Source organism: Neofelis nebulosa, chromosome 3 (genome assembly GCF_028018385.1).
Source record: "Neofelis nebulosa isolate mNeoNeb1 chromosome 3, mNeoNeb1.pri, whole genome shotgun sequence".
NCBI classification, from domain to species: domain Eukaryota; kingdom Metazoa; phylum Chordata; class Mammalia; order Carnivora; family Felidae; genus Neofelis; species Neofelis nebulosa.
The window spans coordinates 121,041,008-121,060,097 of NC_080784.1; the positions used below are offsets into that span (position 1 = coordinate 121,041,008).

Below are 19,090 nucleotides of genomic sequence, written 5' to 3' on the forward strand. Positions count from 1 at the left end.
CACAGTTTGGGCTCTGTGCTGACAGTGTGGAGCCTGCTTGGGATTCTTTCCCTCTCTGTCTGTCTCTCTCTCTGCTCTTGCTCCTCTCTCCCTGTCTCTCTCTGTCTCTCCCAAAATAAATACACTTAAAAAAAAATAAAGAATAGTTCTTAAGTTGTTGGTTTGGCCCACTGAACAGGTTGTATTTATGGTCTTTGAACTCAATTACTCAGAAAGAAGAGGTTTGAGAGATGGGATGGAGTGGAAATTATTTCTGTGTTAGATGTGTTTTGTATGGAATGATTGAGAGATAGCCAAGGAATAACATTTGATGGGCATTTCATTATATAGGTCTGAATCTTAAGAATTACATGTGGATTAAAGACAGAGATGTGTAAGTCAACAGAATAAGTTCATTTTAGCCATGGGAGGGGATGAGCTACTTGGGGACTGCATGGGGAGGAGTGCTAAGACAAAACCCCAGGGAATCATGATAATTAAATGTGGGAGGAGAAAAGAAGCCCATAAAGGAATTGAAGAAGAAATGACCAAAGAAGGAGAAGCAAAACCAGTTGAGGGGGGAGTCACAGAAGCCAGAGGAAGAAAGTATGTTCAAAGAGTGTCAAATGCTATAAGGAACTCAAGTTGGAAAAGGAGTAAGAAATATTCTTTGGATTTGGTAATAAGGAAATGACTGTAAGACCTGACCAGAATGGAAGTCAGATTGCGGTGGGTCAAAAAATGACTCAAGGTGAGGAAGTAGAGCCAGTGAGTATAGGAGACTCTTAGAAATGGTGTGGGACCCACACCTGAGCCAAGTGGTAATGATGGCCGGTTGGGGTCAGAAGATTGGTTACATACAGGAGAGTGTGCACATAAGTAAGTATATTGAACTACTGAGATCCAGCTTTTTCATGGATGGAGGAAGGTGGTATAGATACAGAAAAGAGAAAAGCTAGAATGGGTTGGAATTGGAGCTAATAGTATAAACTCATGATTTTCAGCATACATAGAGAATAATAGAAATAAATACAGATGTAAATGCATGTGTGTGTGTTTATTTTCAGTCAGACACACACACACACACACACACACACACACACACACACATTTCCTAGCTCTTTCCAGGCCTTCCCACAGGTACTGTAACAGTGGTGCTATAGTAACAATCAACAGAGTAGTGTTCAGATCTTGGTAAAGCGGTCTACTTAAAGGGATCAGGGCTCTTCGGAGAGCTGAGTAATGCTGGGGCTGGCACTTAAAATATCTTGCTGCACTACAAAGTAAGAAGGTACTCAACAATGATGGGATAAGTCAGAAGGACCCAGGAACCAGTTTAATGTGCTCCTGGTGGCCAAATCTGAGAATACTTGAACGTTAAAATGAAGAGTAGTAGAGCTGAGGACATGTTTGCTAATTCTGTAACTTGTTATTTATGAAATTTTTCCTTTACTGTAATAGGATAGAGGTGGAGAATGAAGAGAACTTAAGGTAGAGCATGTGAGACCAAGGTCACCCACAGGAGAGGTTATGTGGTGGTCAAGGTTGTGCACGCTAGAATGAGCAACTGAGGAACAAACACCTCAGCATCCATTTGCAGTGGGGACTTTGAAGAGTATTTATGTCCATTTGTTCACTTGGCTTGGAAGGTAGAAGTTGGATCAGATGATCTTTGTGCCTCCCCACAATTCTGTGTTTGCCCAAAAGAGGAAACTAGAAGGAAACAAAAATTTGAGCTCTTTGGAAGTTTCAGGAATCGGTGTTTGTTTTGAAATTTAGATTATAAGTATAGATTAGTGACAGATTTGGTAAGTGAGAGATAATACCTGATTCACCTTTGTTTCCAGGGTAGTTCTTACAGGGAATTCGGTATCTTGCCAGTCCTAAAGTTCTTTATGTTTTCGGATGGTTTCAGACTTACCAGTGTTTCAACAAGCAAAGAATTTGATAGCTACTTGCCATCATTATCTGTGTCTTGGCAGGAATCTCAGTCTTATTTCTTCCCAGCTTTTATGTGGTGGGAGTATGTCAGAGTGGGACTTCTTTTCTTTTCTCCTTTGTTCTTAATTGAAGAATAGTTGACACACAAAGTTACATTAGTTTTAGGTGTACAATATAGTAATGGGACAACTATGCTCACAAGTGTACCTACCATCTGCCACACTATTGCAAAACCATTAACTATATTCCCTATGCTGTGCTTTTTATGCCCACGACATACTTATTCCATAAGTGGAAGCCTATACCTCCCACTCCCCTTCCACCCATTTTGCCCAACCTCACACCCCCTCCTGACTGACAACCATCAGTTTGTTCTCTGTATTTACGGGTTTGTTTCCGCTTTAGTTTGCTTTGTTCTTTGGATTCCACACGTACGTAAGTGAAATCATATGGTATTTGTCTTTTTCTATCTGACTTATTTCACTTAACATAATGCCCTCCAGGCGCCTGGTTGGCTTAGTTGGTTAAGCCTCTGACTGGCTCAGGTCATGATCTTGCAGTCGGTGAGTTCGAGCCCTATGTCAGGCTCTGTGCTGACAGCTCAGAGCCTGGAGCCTGCTTCAGATTCTGAGTCTCCCTTTCTCCCTGCCCCTCCCCAGCTCGTGCTCTGTCTCTCTGTCTCTCTGTCTCTCTGTCTCTCTGTCTCTCTCTTTCTCAAAATTAAATAAACATTAAAAAAACACGCATAATACCCTCTAAGTCCATCCATGCTGTCGGATTGGAATTTCTTTTATTTTCTATTTATCGTGAAGTATGACACATATATAGAAAAATACACAGAACATATGTGAAATGCTTAATGAATGATTAGAAAAAGAACAGTCATCCTGATTAACAAATAGAGCATTGCTAGCACTTCAGAAGCTCCCCCCATCCTCTGTGAGCCTCTCCAATCACTGCCCCTTCCTCTTTCCCAAAGATCCACTGTCCTGCCTTCTGACACTATAGTGTATTTTTGTCTGCCTGTGTACATAGAACCACATAGCGTGTATTCTTTTGTGTTTAGCTAATTTGGCTCAACATTATATTTGTAACATTTACCTAGGTTGTTGTGTGTAGCTATAGTTTGTTTATATTGGTGTATGATATTTCATCGTATTATACATTCTGCTCTTGAAATTTAGGTAGTTTCCAATTTTGGCTACTCTGAATAATGCTACTATGAACATTATTGATTATCAGTTGGAGCACATATGCTCCCAACAGCATTTCTGCTGGAAGTGGTATCACCGGATCATAGGGCATGTGTAGGTCAGCTCTGATCGAGCATGTAAACGTGCCTGCCAGAGTGCTTATATTTCACTTTTACTCCACATGCCCACATGCTCCCCAACACTAGCTTTTGTAGCAGGACTTTTTTTTTTCTCATTATTGGCTCCTCCTTATCTCACCTCTCTCACTCTTATATTCTGATGGTTCCGTTTGTATCCTGGGCTTGCCTTATGTAAAACTATTCCGATTTTTAAAACATCTCATTTGAAATCTATCTTGCTTCAGTTTTATATCTTTCTTGTCTCTCTTCCATTGAGGTTAGACATACACATTTTAATTTTTTGTTTACTGAGTATGTCCCAAGACAGCAGCGCAGTTGACTTAGGCAAAAGGTGTTGGGGGAGTTACAAATTGTGGATACGGCCAATGCAGCAGAGATGGACTGGATCTCGTAAGAAGGGACTACATTTCTTTGTGAACAGGAAAGTGTATCTTGATGACTGAAAAAAAAATTTTTTCATTGTTGAAAGAAGTAACTTTGAGGCACATACTGTAAGTATGAAGGGAGGTAATATAAAAAAAGTAGCAGGTCCTTTAAAAATAAATTAAAAAATAAAAAGATAAGTGTTGTGATATTATAAATTCTGTCCAACAAGTCCTTTCAAACGGACCCTAGAATGCAAGTCTGGTGGAGTCAGCTTTCTTTTAACAAAGAAAGTTTTGTGTATAAGTGTAGTGGGGGAGGCTGCTTGGGGTAAATGGAATAAAAAAATCTTCCTAATCACTGTTTTGCCATTTTATGCCCAGGTTAATTGATTATTTTTATCCTACAAATTGATTATACTTGAATTACCTACCTAATATGTGTTAAAGGCACAATAAGTATTTTTGAAGGGCTACCATGGTTTGCCTTTCTGGAAAAATAGGAAATCAATTAGTTGATATTTCTCTTTAGCGTAATTTACAGTAAAACCTTGGATTGTGCGTAACTTGTTCTGTGAGTGTTCCCCCAGACGAGCAAACATTTCTAATAAATTTTAATTTGATGAATGAGCGATGCCTTGCGATACGAGCAGTACGTGATGCCAAATGTCCCATGATCACAACTGAGCCAATGGTTCTTGAAATTCGCTTTGACATACAAGTGCTTTGGATTACAAGCATGTTCTCAGAATGAAATTATGCTTGCAAACCAAGATTTTACTGTATTGTATAAGATTCTCCCATGTATTCGCCCCCAAAACTAAATCTTCTTGCTAAAAGCAACAGAAGGTAGTTGTTTGTATTTGACCTGGCATCAAGATTCTCCAATTAAATTATTGTAGGGAAATAGAAAAAATAATGTAATAATATGTATTCCACAATTAGAAATTGCGTTGCATATTTCCCAAGCAAGAAGAGGTTAATGATTGCCTCTAGCTAGTATAATTAGAAAAATAATGGAAATTTATTCCTCTCTCTTCTTTTTTCAAACTTTGCTTTGTTCTTTGTTTCTTAAGTTCCCAGTTTCATCTTTGCAGTATCTACAGGGCAGAAGGAGAGCACAATGCCAGTGAGATTTCTTTCTTTTTCTTTCTAAGTGCTGCTCTTGGCTCTCTAAAGTCCTTAAAAGTACATAGCCAAAAAAATAGGGAAATCAGAATAATCACGCTATATTTCTGACCGCTCTGTACTTCTGATCAATACAGAGAATTCACAGAGATTGTCAAGTGTGTCTCCTTCTGTATGTCCTCTGTTCCCTAGGGCAGCCATAACAAATGGAATAGCTTAGAACAAAAATAACTTAACTTTCTCACGATCCTGGAGGCTAGAATTCCAAAATCAAGATGTTGGCAGGCCATGTTCCTTCCGTGCCTCTTCCGGCTTCCGGTGGTTGTAGGTAATCCTTGGCATTTCTTGGCTTGTAGATGCGTTACTTCAGTCTCTGCCCCTGTCATCATATGGCCTTCTCTCCACGTGTGTCTCTGCTTTACTTACATAGATGCCAGCCATTGGATTAAGGCCCATCCTAATCCAGTAAAATTTCATTTTAATAACTAATTGTCTATGTAAAGACCCTATTTCCAAATAAGATCACATTCTGAATTTCTGAGTGACAGGAATTTTGAAGGACACTGTTCATCTCAGTACATTTCCCTTTTGTCTTTCTTCCTGTCGAATTTTAGTCAAACATTTCCAAAATGGCTATGGGCAGTGGCTTATCCAAGCTGGGCAATGGGAGCAGTTAGCCCTGCTAACTATCTGCAGGCAGTTAAGTGGGTACACTATGTGTAGACTACAGATTGGCCTATATTTTATTAGTAGTATGTCTGACAATTCTATATAATGTCAGTGATTAAATACTCCTCCCCACAAAATGTTTTGTTGGTCTAAGTTTTACCCATCTGTGTGATTGTTCTTGAGTTTCAATAACATATATGTATGCTTCAATTTAGCACATTTTTATTATTAACCCTTTAATAAATGTTATATTCTACATGGAAGTAAATTTGGAGAACTCTTAGTTATATAGTTGTCCCCAGGTTCATGGAGACTCTGCTGCATATAGTCATTTTGAAAGTAAGTTTATAACAGTTTAAAATAGTTGTGCACATAGTTTACACCCTCAGTCCCTGTCTTATTACTATTGCATTTAGAAGTAGATTAGAAACAGCAACAGCATAGTGATTATAAAAAAGAAAAAACTCAGCATGAGTTACTTTACTGTGACCTTTTTGGAGTTTTATTTTTATGCTTAAAGTTGTAAATAGAAATAATTGATAGGCTGAACTTTATTAAAATTAAAAACTTCTGCTCTGCCAAAGACAATGTCAAGAGAATGAGAAGACAAGTCACAGATGGGAGAAAATAGTTGTAAAAGATATATCTTGTTACATGAAATACAGGAAAGGGGAGCCTGGGTGGCTCAATTGGTTAAGCATCCAACTCTTGATTTCAGCTCAGGTCATGATGTCACAGTTCATGGTTTGAGCCCCGCATCAGGCTCTGCGCTGACAGTGCAAAGCCTGCTTGGGATTCTCTCTCTCCTCTCTGCTTCTCCCCCACTTGCACGGGTGCGTGTCTGTCTCTTTCTCTCAATAAATAAATAAATAAATAAATAAATAAATAAATAAATAAACTTTAAAAATATATCCAGGTAGAACTCTTAAAATTCAATAGTAAGAAAATAATTCAATTAAAAAATGGGCCAAAGACCTTAACAGAAACCTCACCAGTGAGGAGATACAGATGACAAATAAGTATATGAAAAGTTATTCATATCACATGTCATCAGGAAATGAAAATTAACACAAGATGGCACTGCACACCTATTAGAACGGCCAAAACCTGGAACACTAACAATTCTAAGTGCTGACAAGGATGTGAAGCAACAAGAACTCTCATTCGTGCTGGTGGGAATGCAGAATGGTACAGCCAGTCACTTCGGAACACAGTCTGGTAGTTTCTTACAAAACTAAACATACTCCTGCCATATGATCCAGCAATCAATTTGCTCAGTATTTACCTACATGAGTGAGAACTTACGTCCACACAAAATCTGTACATGGATGTTTACAGCAGCTTTATTCCTAATTGCCAAAAATTGGAAGCAATCAAGGTGTCCTTCAGTAAGTGAGGTGGTAAATAGACCTGGTGGATCCAGACGGTGGAATATTAGTGAATGCTGAAAAGAAATGAGCTCTGAAGCCCTGAAAAGACTTGGAGGAAGCTTAAGAAGCCAATCTGAAAAGACTACATATGGTATGATTCCAACTATATGACATTCTGTGAAAGACAAAACTTTGGAGGCAGTGAAAAGGTAAGTGGTAGCCAGGGGCTGTGAAGAGGAGGGACCAATGAATAGGTGAAGCATACTGGATTGTGAGGGCAGTGAAATGACTCTGTATGATACCGTGATGATACATACATTTCAAGTTATACGTTTGTCCAAACCTATACAGTGTAACGCACCACAAGTGAAGTATGATGTAACGTATGGTTCTTGGGTGATAATGATGTGTCAGCCCAGGTTCATCAGTTGGAACAAATGTACCACTGTAGTGGAGGATGCTGGTAATGGGGGAGGCTGTGCATTTTGGGGGCAAAGGGGATATGGGAAGTTTCTGTACCTTCCCCTCAATTTTGTTAAGATCTCAACTGCTCTAAAAAAATAACCTATGTTAAAAAAAAACTTAGAGGACAGTGTGAACTGTGATGTGCAGTATGTAATATTTTGTTCAGTAAGTGCATATTTGAATTCATATATGAAATATTTTACTAATCTTAATGTCTCTGGAATTGAAATTCTTGATTTGTTGTTAATTGTTTTAAAATTAAAGAAAGAATCAAAGTGAAACATGACACCAGTGGTGTGCTTTAGTTGTGGCAGATATTAAACAAAAACCCCACATACCTTGGATTTCTTTGTTGATAGCACTTCAGATGTTTCATAGAAATTAAATATGTCAGGTAATCAGATTTGCTGTGTAAAAGGTGGTAAGAGTTGAAGTAAAGAAGTCCTTCTTCTATTTCTGGAAAGACTGCAGCTGAACTCACAGAAGGTATCTTGAAACAAGTGGATGGTTGTTTCATAAACCTCTGTTGTGGTCAGCAAAATAAGAGTGCTGCATATCTGGCCAGTATTCACAGCGGAATTCATACAAAAATCAAATAGATTGATCTCAGATTTTATTTCTGTCTTCTGGAAATCATTCTTTCAACCTTGTGGAATTTTCTTTTTTGGAAAGATTTCTTCATGTGTGATGTTTTCTGGAACTTTGGAAAAATTTTATTCATTCTTTTTAATCTCACCTCATTGTTGGAAAAAGCTACAGAAAGTCTTTCCTAGACAAGATGGAATGCTCATTATGAAGCTAGGGCACAGTAAATTTTGAAAAGTTGATCTCAACTTGGAAGTACTGTGTGATACAAAGAAATGTGGACAAATGAGAATCAACTCAGATTATGTTCTTGGCTACCGCAGTTTTTCCCTTTTCACTCATCTCCACCCCCCCCCACCCCCCCACCCCCGTATAGAAGTTTAGATGAGGTTAATCAGATACAAACATATTTTCAGATAGCCAGAATCTGCCTTGAACAATGTACAGTGAAATACCAAGCTTTCAAACTTTTCTTTGGAGTGCACAGAAAGGCAAAGCCTATTTACTATGCAACAAAAAAATGAAAGGAAATGAACATTTACATAGAAAAAAAAATCAAATTCTGAAGAAGAGTGTCAAGAGGAATAACAAAAGATTCTAGTCTTACAAAGCAAAATAACAATGTTGAATAGCCCAATCATTTTCTTTTCTTTAAAAAAAAATTTTTTTAATGTTTATTTTTGAGAGAAAGAGGGAGAGAGAGAGAGAGAGAGAGAGAGAGAGAGAGAGAGAGAGAGGAGAGAGAGCGAGCAGGGGAGGGGCAGAGAGAAGGAGACACAGAATCTGAAGCAGGCTCCAGGCTCTGAGCTGTCAGCACAGAGCCTGACGCGGGGCTTGAGCTCACGAACTGCGAGATGAGCTGAAGTCGGACCCTTAACGGACTGAGCCACCCAGGTGCCCCTAGCCCAATCATTTTCACCAAGAACTGGACAGTTGTTCTAAAGCCATGGATCAAATAATGTCTGTGTTCACTATCATTCAGCCATTCTCTCTAATTCTGTTACTTTCAGAAGACATACTTGGGATGTGGAAATTTTTCACTCCAGAAGCATTTGTAAACACTTTGAGTGGATCTAAATAAACAAAGGCATGGGTACTACTGCATTTTTTGGGATTTAATGAGAAATGGAACTTTTATAAATCTCTGTCAAACTTGCCTTTATGTCTAATACTTTCCCAAAATATTTGTATATTTTGGGCTTCATTTGAAAAAACATGTTTCTAGGGGTGCTTGGGTGGCTCAGTTGGCTGAGCATCTGACTCTTGATATTGGCTCGGTTCATGATCCCAGGAGTTTTGGAATTGAGACCTGTTTTGGGCTCCACACCGAGTGTGGAGACTGCTTAAAATTCTCTCTCTCTCTCTCTCTCTCTCTCTCTCTCTCTCTCTCTCTCTCTCTCTCTTTTCCTCTGCCCCTCTTCCCCACTTGTGCTCTCTCTCTCTCTCAAATAAAAAAAAATACTAATAATTTAAAAATTAAAAAAAGAAAACATATTTCTAAATTAAATTATAAAAGGGGTTTTTCTATCAACTATGCAAGGATAGATTGACAAATCTGGCTATAGTCTTTATAAAACATATACATACAAAGAAGATCAATTTTGACAAAGTTCTTGACATGTTTAGAAGTTAAGACTCAAAATAGCAAATATTCATGTCTATAATGAACCAATATACAGATACATTATTTACTTTTTTTTTTTTAATTTTTTTTTTCAACGTTTTTAATTTATTTTGGGGACAGAGAGAGACAGAGCATGAACGGGGAGGGGCAAAGAGAGAGGGAGGCACAGAATCGGAAACAGGCTCCAGGCTCCGAGCCATCAGCCCAGAGCCTGACGCGGGGCTCGAACTCACGGACTGCGAGATGGTGACCTGGCTGAAGTCGGACGCTTAACCGACTACGCCACCCAGGCGCCCCATTTACTTTTTTAAAAAACACATTAACATAATCAAATACATGAATCCATTACTTTTCCTTTTTTATACTCTAATATTTATTTTATTTAAAAATGGCATGATTGTTCATATAAAGTTAAATGAAAGAAAACTTTCAGTATCTGCATTTCTTTTTTGGATATTATCACTATTTCATTTCGTTATTATTACTGAAAATCATTTTGTCATATAGAAGTGGAGGGTTGTTCAAAAGTGTTTCTGTTGGGGTGCCTGGGTGGCTCAGTCGGTTAAGTGTCCAACTCTTCATTTTGGCTCAGGTCATGATCTCATGGTTCATGAGTTTGAGCCCCACGTGGGGACAATGCAGAGCCTACTTAGGATTCTCTCTCTCTCTCTCTCTCTCTCTCTCTCTCTCTCTCTGCCCCTCCCCTATTCATACTGTCTCTCATTCTTTCTCTCAAAATAAATAAACATTAAAAAAAATGTGTTTCTGTCTTCTGTCAGTTACAGTAAATACACCTCTGGTTACCAAAATACCAAATAGCTCTGCTGGTGTAAACTTTAATCTGTTAACTTCTGGTTGTGCTATCTGCACATTTTAGGGCACAACAGAAAGAGACTCTCCTGTCTAATCTCAATTCATCCTTAAGAAAAAGTGTATTATAAATAATTTTTTAGAATAAAATAAAACATTGAACTCTAAAATGAGTTTCAATTAAAATTTATTTTCATTTGAAAAATTTAAAATACCACTGTGAAATAAATTTTAAAAAGGTACCTAATACTTTTGCATTTCCGTGTAGCTTGCAAGGGAAACTTTGAGATTCAAAAGAAGAATTTATTGAACGACAGTAGGTTACAGAGATTATAGTAGAAATAACCAGACACCGCTACTAATAACACAGTAGAAGCTGAGAACAAATGGAGTTAATCTCTGAAAACACATCTTTTTATTTTTTTTAATTTTTAAAATGAGTTTTATTTTTTAAGTTTATTTATTTATTTTGAGAGAGATAGAGCATGTGCGTGTGCACGCATGAAGGGGGAAGGGGCAGAGAGAAAGGGAGAAAGAGAATCCCAAGCAGGCTATGTGCTGTCACTGTGGAGCTGGAGGCAGGGCTGGATCCCACGAACTGTGAGATCATGACCTGAGCCGAAATCAAGAGTTGGATGCTTAACTAACTGAGCCACCCAGGCACCCCAAAACACACTTTATATACTAGACCTCTACTGTAGAATTAGAACACACCAGAGTATGCAAGCATGCATTCTATTGACCAACAGAGTGATGATGTCATCACACACATATAACTTCTGGAAAATTCCATCATATAGTCAAAAGAGAGTGACAGTGAAAAGGGCAAATGATGTTGTAGGTTTACTATGAAGATCGTTTTGAACACAAGGACCCCCTGCAGGATGCCCGGGGATCCCCTTGTCCCTGGCCACATGTAAAGAATTACTGTTCTAGATGTTTGGATCTATGTTAAAAGTTATCTGTGAAAATCATTGTACACTTTTTACATTTTGCAACCCTAAAGCAGGTATTGGTAATTCCACATCAAGATCTTCCTCAGCCAAGACTTAATCTGTGTCTTCTCATAAAGTTAACTCTTATCAGTTTGTCCTGTCATATTAATAATGGCAAGGGTAAGAAAGTGGAAGAATGGTGGGCACTTTGATTTCATGAAATTAATTAATTAATTAAAATTAGAGAGGAAATACACAATCTTGGTTCAAGGCTAGACTTTGTTGGTGTAGAATCAAATTCCTCATTCCTTGATCCAGTTTATGACTGGAAGGAATGAAGATTTGGATGAGAACATCAACCTTCCCTATCTAGGGTCTTACTGCTCCAGCTTAATTATGGGAAAACCTAGCTAAAGTGTCACAGGGACAAAGGTCTCAGCTTCCTCTCACATTGCAATTATAACACTGCAGGGTGTGTTCCTGTTCCGTCTTCTGGTTGGAACTGCGCGTCTCCAGAGCTCTCTCAAACATTGGGTTTAATGTGATAATTAGCTACAATTACATTGCCATTTAACAAATCACTACTAATGTGCACTAATGTGCCATTAAGATTGGAAAGTTGTTAAATTGTGAAATACCTTGTGCTGAATGTCTTTGATTCTAAGATGCACATTTGGACACATTTTAACAACACTGAAATGAGAATGTGTTTTTCTTTCTTTTTTAAAAAATTTTTTTAAAGATTTATTTATTATTTTTGAGAGAGAGCACACAAGCAGGGAAGGGGCAGAGAGAGAGGGGGACAGAAGATCTAAAGCGGGCCCTGTGCTGACAGCAGTGGGCCCCATGTGGGGCTCGACCCATGAACCACGAGATCATGACCTGAACCGAAGTCAGACGCTCAGGTGCTTGAGAATGTGTTTTTCAATCAAAGATGCATCAGTTTAACTGGTGGGATTTCCTCCCCCATTTTTGTGAAATATGTTTTTGTTTATATTTCTTTTGATATAATTACAAATGCTTATTTCATGAGGAAGACTAGAATGTATTTCCTCTTTAATACTTTCTATATTTTTTCTATTAAAAGATTTACAGAATCTGGTGATAATTTATTTTATATATATATATATATATTTTTTTTTTTTCTGAAATGTGCATTTCCACATTAAGTGCCTCGTAGCAAATAGGAAATCAACATTAAATTATTTTCATGTAAATTGTTCAAAAGTTTGCTTTCCTTTTCAAAAAAAATCTCTTTTGGGGCTCCTGTGTAGCTCAGTGGGTTAAGCATCCAGCTTCAGCTCAGGTCATGATCTCATGATTGGTGAGTTCAAACCCAGCGTCAGGCTCTGTGCTGACAACTCAGAGCCTGGAGCCTCCTTCAGATTCTGTGTCTCCCTCTCTGTGCCCCTCCCCTGCTCCCACTCTCTCTCTTTCTTTCAAGAATAAAATCAACATAAAAAACCCTCCAAAATCCTCTTTTGCTTATGTTTTCAATTTGATATTGAGTATTTAATTTTGTTCATAATAGGTTTATTTTAGGACAGTGGAACTTATAGAAGAGTCCATTGAAGGGTCTCAAGGTCTGAGTTTCTACTTCAAAATTAATGGATTGCCCATATTTCTGAAAGGCTCAAACTGGATCCCAGCAGATTCATTCCAGGATCGAGTAACCTCTGACTTGTAAGTTATTGTTTTTTTGTTTCTTCTTTTTCTTTTTATTAACGGTCCCACAAAGCTAAAGAGTTACTCATTTTTTACTTTCTTTGGTTCCAGTGAAAGGAACTCAGAGAAAAGACAGAATTCTGGGATGGTGGAAACTTTAGAATGGAAAGGATTTTTAAATCATATATTCAACTCTCATGAGCTATAGATAGTCTTAACAGCTAAACTACTAGAGACTGCTGAAACCATCCAATTTTTAAAAAACTATTATATATTTCCTCTGGAGGAACAAGAAAGTGTCTCGTGCACATTTTGGATAGTTAGTTCCTGGAAAAAAAATGATTAAGTTTGGCTTTTTTTAAAAAAACAAAAACCTTAAATATTTCTGTGCATTCTTTTTAAAAAATGGAAACCCATATTTACCTCTTCATTCTGAGCTCTTTGCATATTCTTTTACTTTTACCTTAATAAAAAGAACATTAAAAACTTTACAAATTGAAATCTAGAAAAAAAATGTAAAGTGTTTATCTGAAGCTTTGAGAAGAGCATTTTACAAGAAAATATTTCCTGATTGTGATTATAAGCTTTGTGATAGTAAAAATGAACTTTGTGAAGTGAGAATAAACACATCTAACTTACTTACATATGGATAGATATGCATTGTAGCGTATTATTCGGTGTTTAGAATTTGCCAAAAATTGTAGTAATTTGCTTTTACTTTAAACTGTGTAAAAAAAAAAGAGAGAGAGAGAGAGAGAGGCAAACTGTAAGACAGACTCTTAACTATAGAGAACAAACTGAGGGTTGCTGGAGGGGAGGAGGATGGGCTGGATGGATGAGGGATGTTAAGGAGGGCACTTGTTGGGATGAACATTGGTGCTATATATAAGTGATGAATCACTAAATTCTATTACTGAAACCAATATTCTTTTATATGTTAGCCAACTAGAGTTTAAATAAAAACTTGAAACAAGAAAAAAAATAAAAATAAAAAGATAGAGAAAGGCAAACCTAGAATCAGACTCTCAACTATAGAGAACAAACTGATGGTTGGTTACCAGAGGAGAGGTGGGTGGACTCACGGATTAAATAGTTGATGGGTATTAGAGAGGGCACTTGTGATGGGCGCAGGGTGTTGTACTTTTTTTATAATTAATTTTTTTTAATGTTTATTTATTTTTGGGGCGCCTGGGTGGCGCAGTTGGTTAAGCGTCCGACTTCAGCCAGGTCACGATCTCGCGGTCCGTGAGTTCGAGCCCCGCGTCAGGCTCTGGGCTGATGGCTCAGAGCCTGGAGCCTGTTTCCGATTCTGTGTCTCCCTCTCTCTCTGCCCCTCCCCCGTTCATGCTCTGTCTCTCTCTGTCCCAAAAGTAAATAAAAACCGTTGAAAAAAAAATGTTTATTTATTTTTGAAATCAAGAAATGTGAGATCATGACCTGACCTGAAGTCAGATGTTTAGCTGACTGAGCCACCCAGGAGCCCCAGGGTATTGTACTTAAGTGCTGAATCACTATATCATAAACCTGAAACTAACAAGACACTGTATGTTAACTAACTAGAATTTCAATAAAAATGTATACAAAAAGAAAAAAGAAAAAGAAAGCCCAGAAATGGACTCACGACTGTATGATCAACTAATCCTTGACAAAGTGGGAAAGAATATCCAATGGAAAAAAGACAGTCCCTTCAACCAATGATGTTGAGAAAACTGGACAGCAATGTACAAAAGAATGAAACTGGACCACTTTCTTATAGCACACACAAAAATAAATAAATTCAAAATGGATGAAAGACCTAAATGTGAGACAAGAAACCTTTAAAATCCTAGAGAAGTCAGGCAGCAATCTCTTTGACCTCGGCCATAGCAACTTCTTACTAGACACATCTCTGGAGGAAAGGAAAACAAAAGCAAAAATGAACTATTGTGACTTCATCAATATAAGAAATTTCTGCACAGTGAAGGAAACAATCAGCAAAACTAAAAGGCAACCTTTGGAATTGGAGAAGATATTTGCACATGAGATATCCGATAAAGGGTTAGTATCCAAAATCTGCCATCAAACTCAACTCCTCACACTCAACACCGAAAAAACAAATAATCCAGTTAAGAAATGGGCAGAAGACGTGAATAGACACTTTTTCAAAGAAGACATACAGATGGCCAACAGACACATGAAAAAATGCTCAGTCACTCATCATCAGGGAAATACAAATCAAAACTATGATGAGATATTACCTCACACCAGTCAGAATGGCTAAAATTAAGAACATGGGAAACAACAAGTGTTGGCGATGATGCAGAGAAACGGGAACCCTCTTACACTGCTGGTAGGAATGCAAACTGGTGCAGCCACTCTGGAAAACAGTGTGGAGGTTCCTCAAAAAGTTAAAACTAGAACTACCCTATGACCCAGCAGTTGCACTACTAGGTATTTACCCAAAGGATACAAAAATACTGATTCGAAGGGGAAACATGCACCCCAATGTTTATGGCAGCACTATCGACAATAGCCAAAAAATGGAAAGAGCCCAAATGTCCAAATGTCCGTGGACTGATGAATGGGTAAAGAAGTGTGTGTGTGTGTGTGTGTGTGTGTGTGTGTATGTGTATGTGTACATATATATAATGGAATATTAAGGAGCCATAAAAAGAATGAAGTCTTGCCAGTTGAAATGACGTGGATGGAACTAGAGTATATTTTGCTAAGCAAAATAAGTCAGTCAGAGACAATACTGTATGATTTCACGCATAAGTGGAATTTGAGAAACAAAATGGATGAAAGTGGAGGGGAAAAAAGAGGCAAAGCATAAAACAGACTCTTAACTATAGAGAACAAACTGAGGGTTGATGGAGGGAAGTGGGTGGGAGATGGGTTAAATGGGTGATGGGTATTAAAGAGGGCACTTGTGATGAGCACTGGGTGTTGTATTAAGTGATGAATCACAAAATTCTACTCCTGAAACTAATATTACACTGTATGTTACCTAACTGGAATTTAAATATAAACTTAGAAAAAAAGAGTTAAAACAAGCAAACAGACAAAAATGAACTGTGTATATCGTCTTGAATTTCATATGAAAGTGAAGTTATTCTCCAGACATAGACACAGATAATTTACTGCCTCTTTTGCTTTTCAAAGTTCCTCTCCTAGCTGGCTTTGGCAGTGGCTGTTCACCATAGCTACGCCAGTTAGTGAACCTGCCCATGGATGCCTTTGCTGAAGCACAATGCTCTGGGTTGTTGGTCAGCCTGTTATTGGGCTTCTTGGTTCCTCCCTGGGCTCTGTTCTGGAAATGCAGGTAGATGTTCTCAAAGTAGCTGTTAATTGCTAGATTTTCCTGTGGCTCATGTAAATAGGAATTGGAAAGATGAGAAAGGAAACTTACTAGAGAAAGAAGCATAGCAGGTGCCCTACTTATGATGGTTCAGCATGATTTTTTGACTTTACCATGGTGTAAGAGTAATACACATTCAGTAGAAATTATACTTTGAATTTTAAATTTGGATCTATTCCTGGGCAAGTGATCTGTCCAACAGTAATCTCTCATGATCCTGGGCCGTGGTGGCGGCTTCAGCTCCCAGTCAGCCACATGACACTGAGGGTGATCAACCGATACACTCACGATCCTTCTGTTCCCATGTAACCATTGGTTTTTCACGTTCACTATAGTATTCAGTAAATTACAGGAAATATTTAGTACTTTATTCTAAACTAGTCTATGTGTTAGATGATTTTGCCCAACTGTAGGCTAATGTACGTGTTCTGAGCACATCTAAGGTAGGTTAGGCTAAGCTAGGATGTTCAACAGGTTAAGGTGTATTGAATTCATTTTCTAATTAACAATACTTTCAACTTATGATGGGCTAATTGGGATATAATCCCATCATAAGTTGAGGAAGATATGGACTCGAAGAATTGAAAAAACAAGATAAAAGTAAGCTAGGTACTGGGATGCCTGGGTGGCTCGTTTGGGCGTCCGACTGTTGGTTTTGGCTCAGGTCATGATCTCATGGTTTGTGAGATGGAGCCCCACTCTGACAGCACAGAGCCTGCTTGGGATTCCCTCTTCACCCCACCCCCCACCTCTCTCCCTTCCCTGCTTGTGTTCTCTCTCCAAATAAATAACCTTAAAAAAAAAAGGCATGCCAGGAACTAATATGCAAAATTTGATTTTTTGTCTTATAATTTGCAATGGTTATATAAAATTAGCTCATACTTTCTAAGATTTTACAACTATTTTAAAAACAGTATAATAATAACTGTTAATTTAGAAGGCAGAGAAAAGGTGTAGCCCATAATTTTTCTAGATTTGCTTATGTGGTTACAGTTAATGTGTATATAATTTCCACTTTCTCCACTTAGCACTGTATCCAAACCATCAAAATTTCAAAATGTGTTTTTCTAACAGAGGTTTGAAATGTATTTATCAACCAGGATGCGTTTTTTAAAATATTTTTTTTAGCACCCCCAGATTTCCAAATTAACATTTGTTTTTTAAAATTTCTTCTATAGGCTACGGCTCCTTTTGCAGTCTGCTGTGGATGCTAACATGAATACTCTCCGGGTTTGGGGAGGAGGAATATATGAGCAAGATGAATTCTATCGACTCTGTGATGAACTGGGAATAATGGTGGGTAGCTGACAGCATTTTATTGGTTGATATGTTACTGTATCCTCACTTTGACCTCCTGTGTTCTAAGTGGGTGATATTGCTCGTTCCTTCTTTTCTCAGAGCTGGAAATGATATTCCACTTTTTGTAGAGGAATAAATGGCATCTTGCAAGACCTGAACCATAGCTGATGGCGAATATCATAATTATGTAATTATTTTTAAGTGGTAGACATTCTATATATTTATATATTTGTAATTTTCTTTGTGATATGAGGGTATGATTAAATCTATTAAAATGTTTTACTTTAAGGAGATCCAGCAAGACCTATAGAGAAGAAAAATAATAAATGAAGAAAAGCTATGTTTCATATTGTATTTAAGTATCCCAAGGATGTTTTGCATTGGTGAGGGTTAAGCAAAGGAAATACATTCTTTTAGTTCTAGTATTACAGGTCTAACATAGAAAGCACTCCAGAGAGGAATAGTAATTATAATAATATTGAAAATACTGATGGTCATAATATGACAATATTCTATCATATTTATTGAATGTCAAGCATTGTTCTCAGTGGTCTGCATTTATTATTTTATTTCATATTCATGTCTATCCTATGAAGTAATTTCTGTTGTTCTCCATCCCCAACAACCGATAAGGAAACTGACACGTGGAGGAGAGGTTAAATAACCTGAAATCAAGGTTGTGACTCAGGTTGACTGGTTTGGGGCCTGTGCTTTTAACCACCGCGTCATAACAACCTCCCTAGAAATGAACTTATGTGGTTTCATTATGAAAATGTCCATGTAGCAATCCTTTTGGCCATGAAAAGTTAATTCCTTTATAAACAAAGACTGTTTCTTAACAGTCTGGTCCATCTCTCGATATCAAATTCCCAGTGAAAATTAGAGTATTGCAGTGTGGAGGGGCAGGGGGGAGGTTCTTTTTTGAATTTCATATTCCTCTCAACACGCTCACTGTTTCCTGAGTTGAATACCCCTCTCTTCACTTTCTTTTCTCCCTACTTAACACTTTCTCCTCTCAGATTCCCACCCCCCCAGTTTTGTGCAATTCTGGAAGGTCGTGCAGTCTATGAGAGACTTTCCCACTGCTTGAATCGCAGTATTGCTCAAATGATCCCACTCATCAGGCTAACTTGATTTTTCATTTGCCTGAAGGGTAATTCCCAAAGTTCTAAATGAAGAATTTCTTTCAGTGTAATAAAATTTATGGAAGTGCTTCATTGCCTTTTATTTGATTTGATAGGTATGGCAGGATTTTATGTTTGCCTGTGCTCTTTATCCGACTGATCAGGGCTTCCTGGATTCAGTGAGAACAGAAGTTGCTCACCAGGTATGTTATTACCATTCCAAGAAGAAGGAAAATGCTCATGTTTCATTTTGCTTTTTATTAAAACTCTCTTTGTTTTTTCTTTTTCTTTTCTTTTCTTTTCTTTTCTTTTCTTTTCTTTTCTTTTCTTTTTCCTTTTCTTTCTTTTTTGGTTGTTGTTCTCTTCACTAAATCGCATGAAAATCACAATCATATAATTGACTTCCCTGGTCTAATAGCTTTAACATCACTTACATGCTGATAACGCTCAGGTTTATCCCCAGC

General features: G+C 37.7%; 1 protein-coding gene across 4 annotated transcripts in view; it reads left to right on the forward strand.

The window, feature by feature from the left end:
- The window catches only part of MANBA (mannosidase beta), a 114,544-nt gene that overhangs the window by 53,341 nt on the left and 42,113 nt on the right, over positions 1-19,090 (forward strand). For all 4 annotated transcript variants that reach the window (XM_058721778.1, XM_058721780.1, XM_058721779.1 and 1 more), the window contains exons 8-10: positions 12,733-12,884; positions 17,382-17,499; positions 18,743-18,829. In XM_058721778.1, coding sequence (XP_058577761.1) covers positions 12,733-12,884; positions 17,382-17,499; positions 18,743-18,829 — 357 coding nt within the window. The remainder of the gene's footprint in view (positions 1-12,732; positions 12,885-17,381; positions 17,500-18,742; positions 18,830-19,090) is intronic.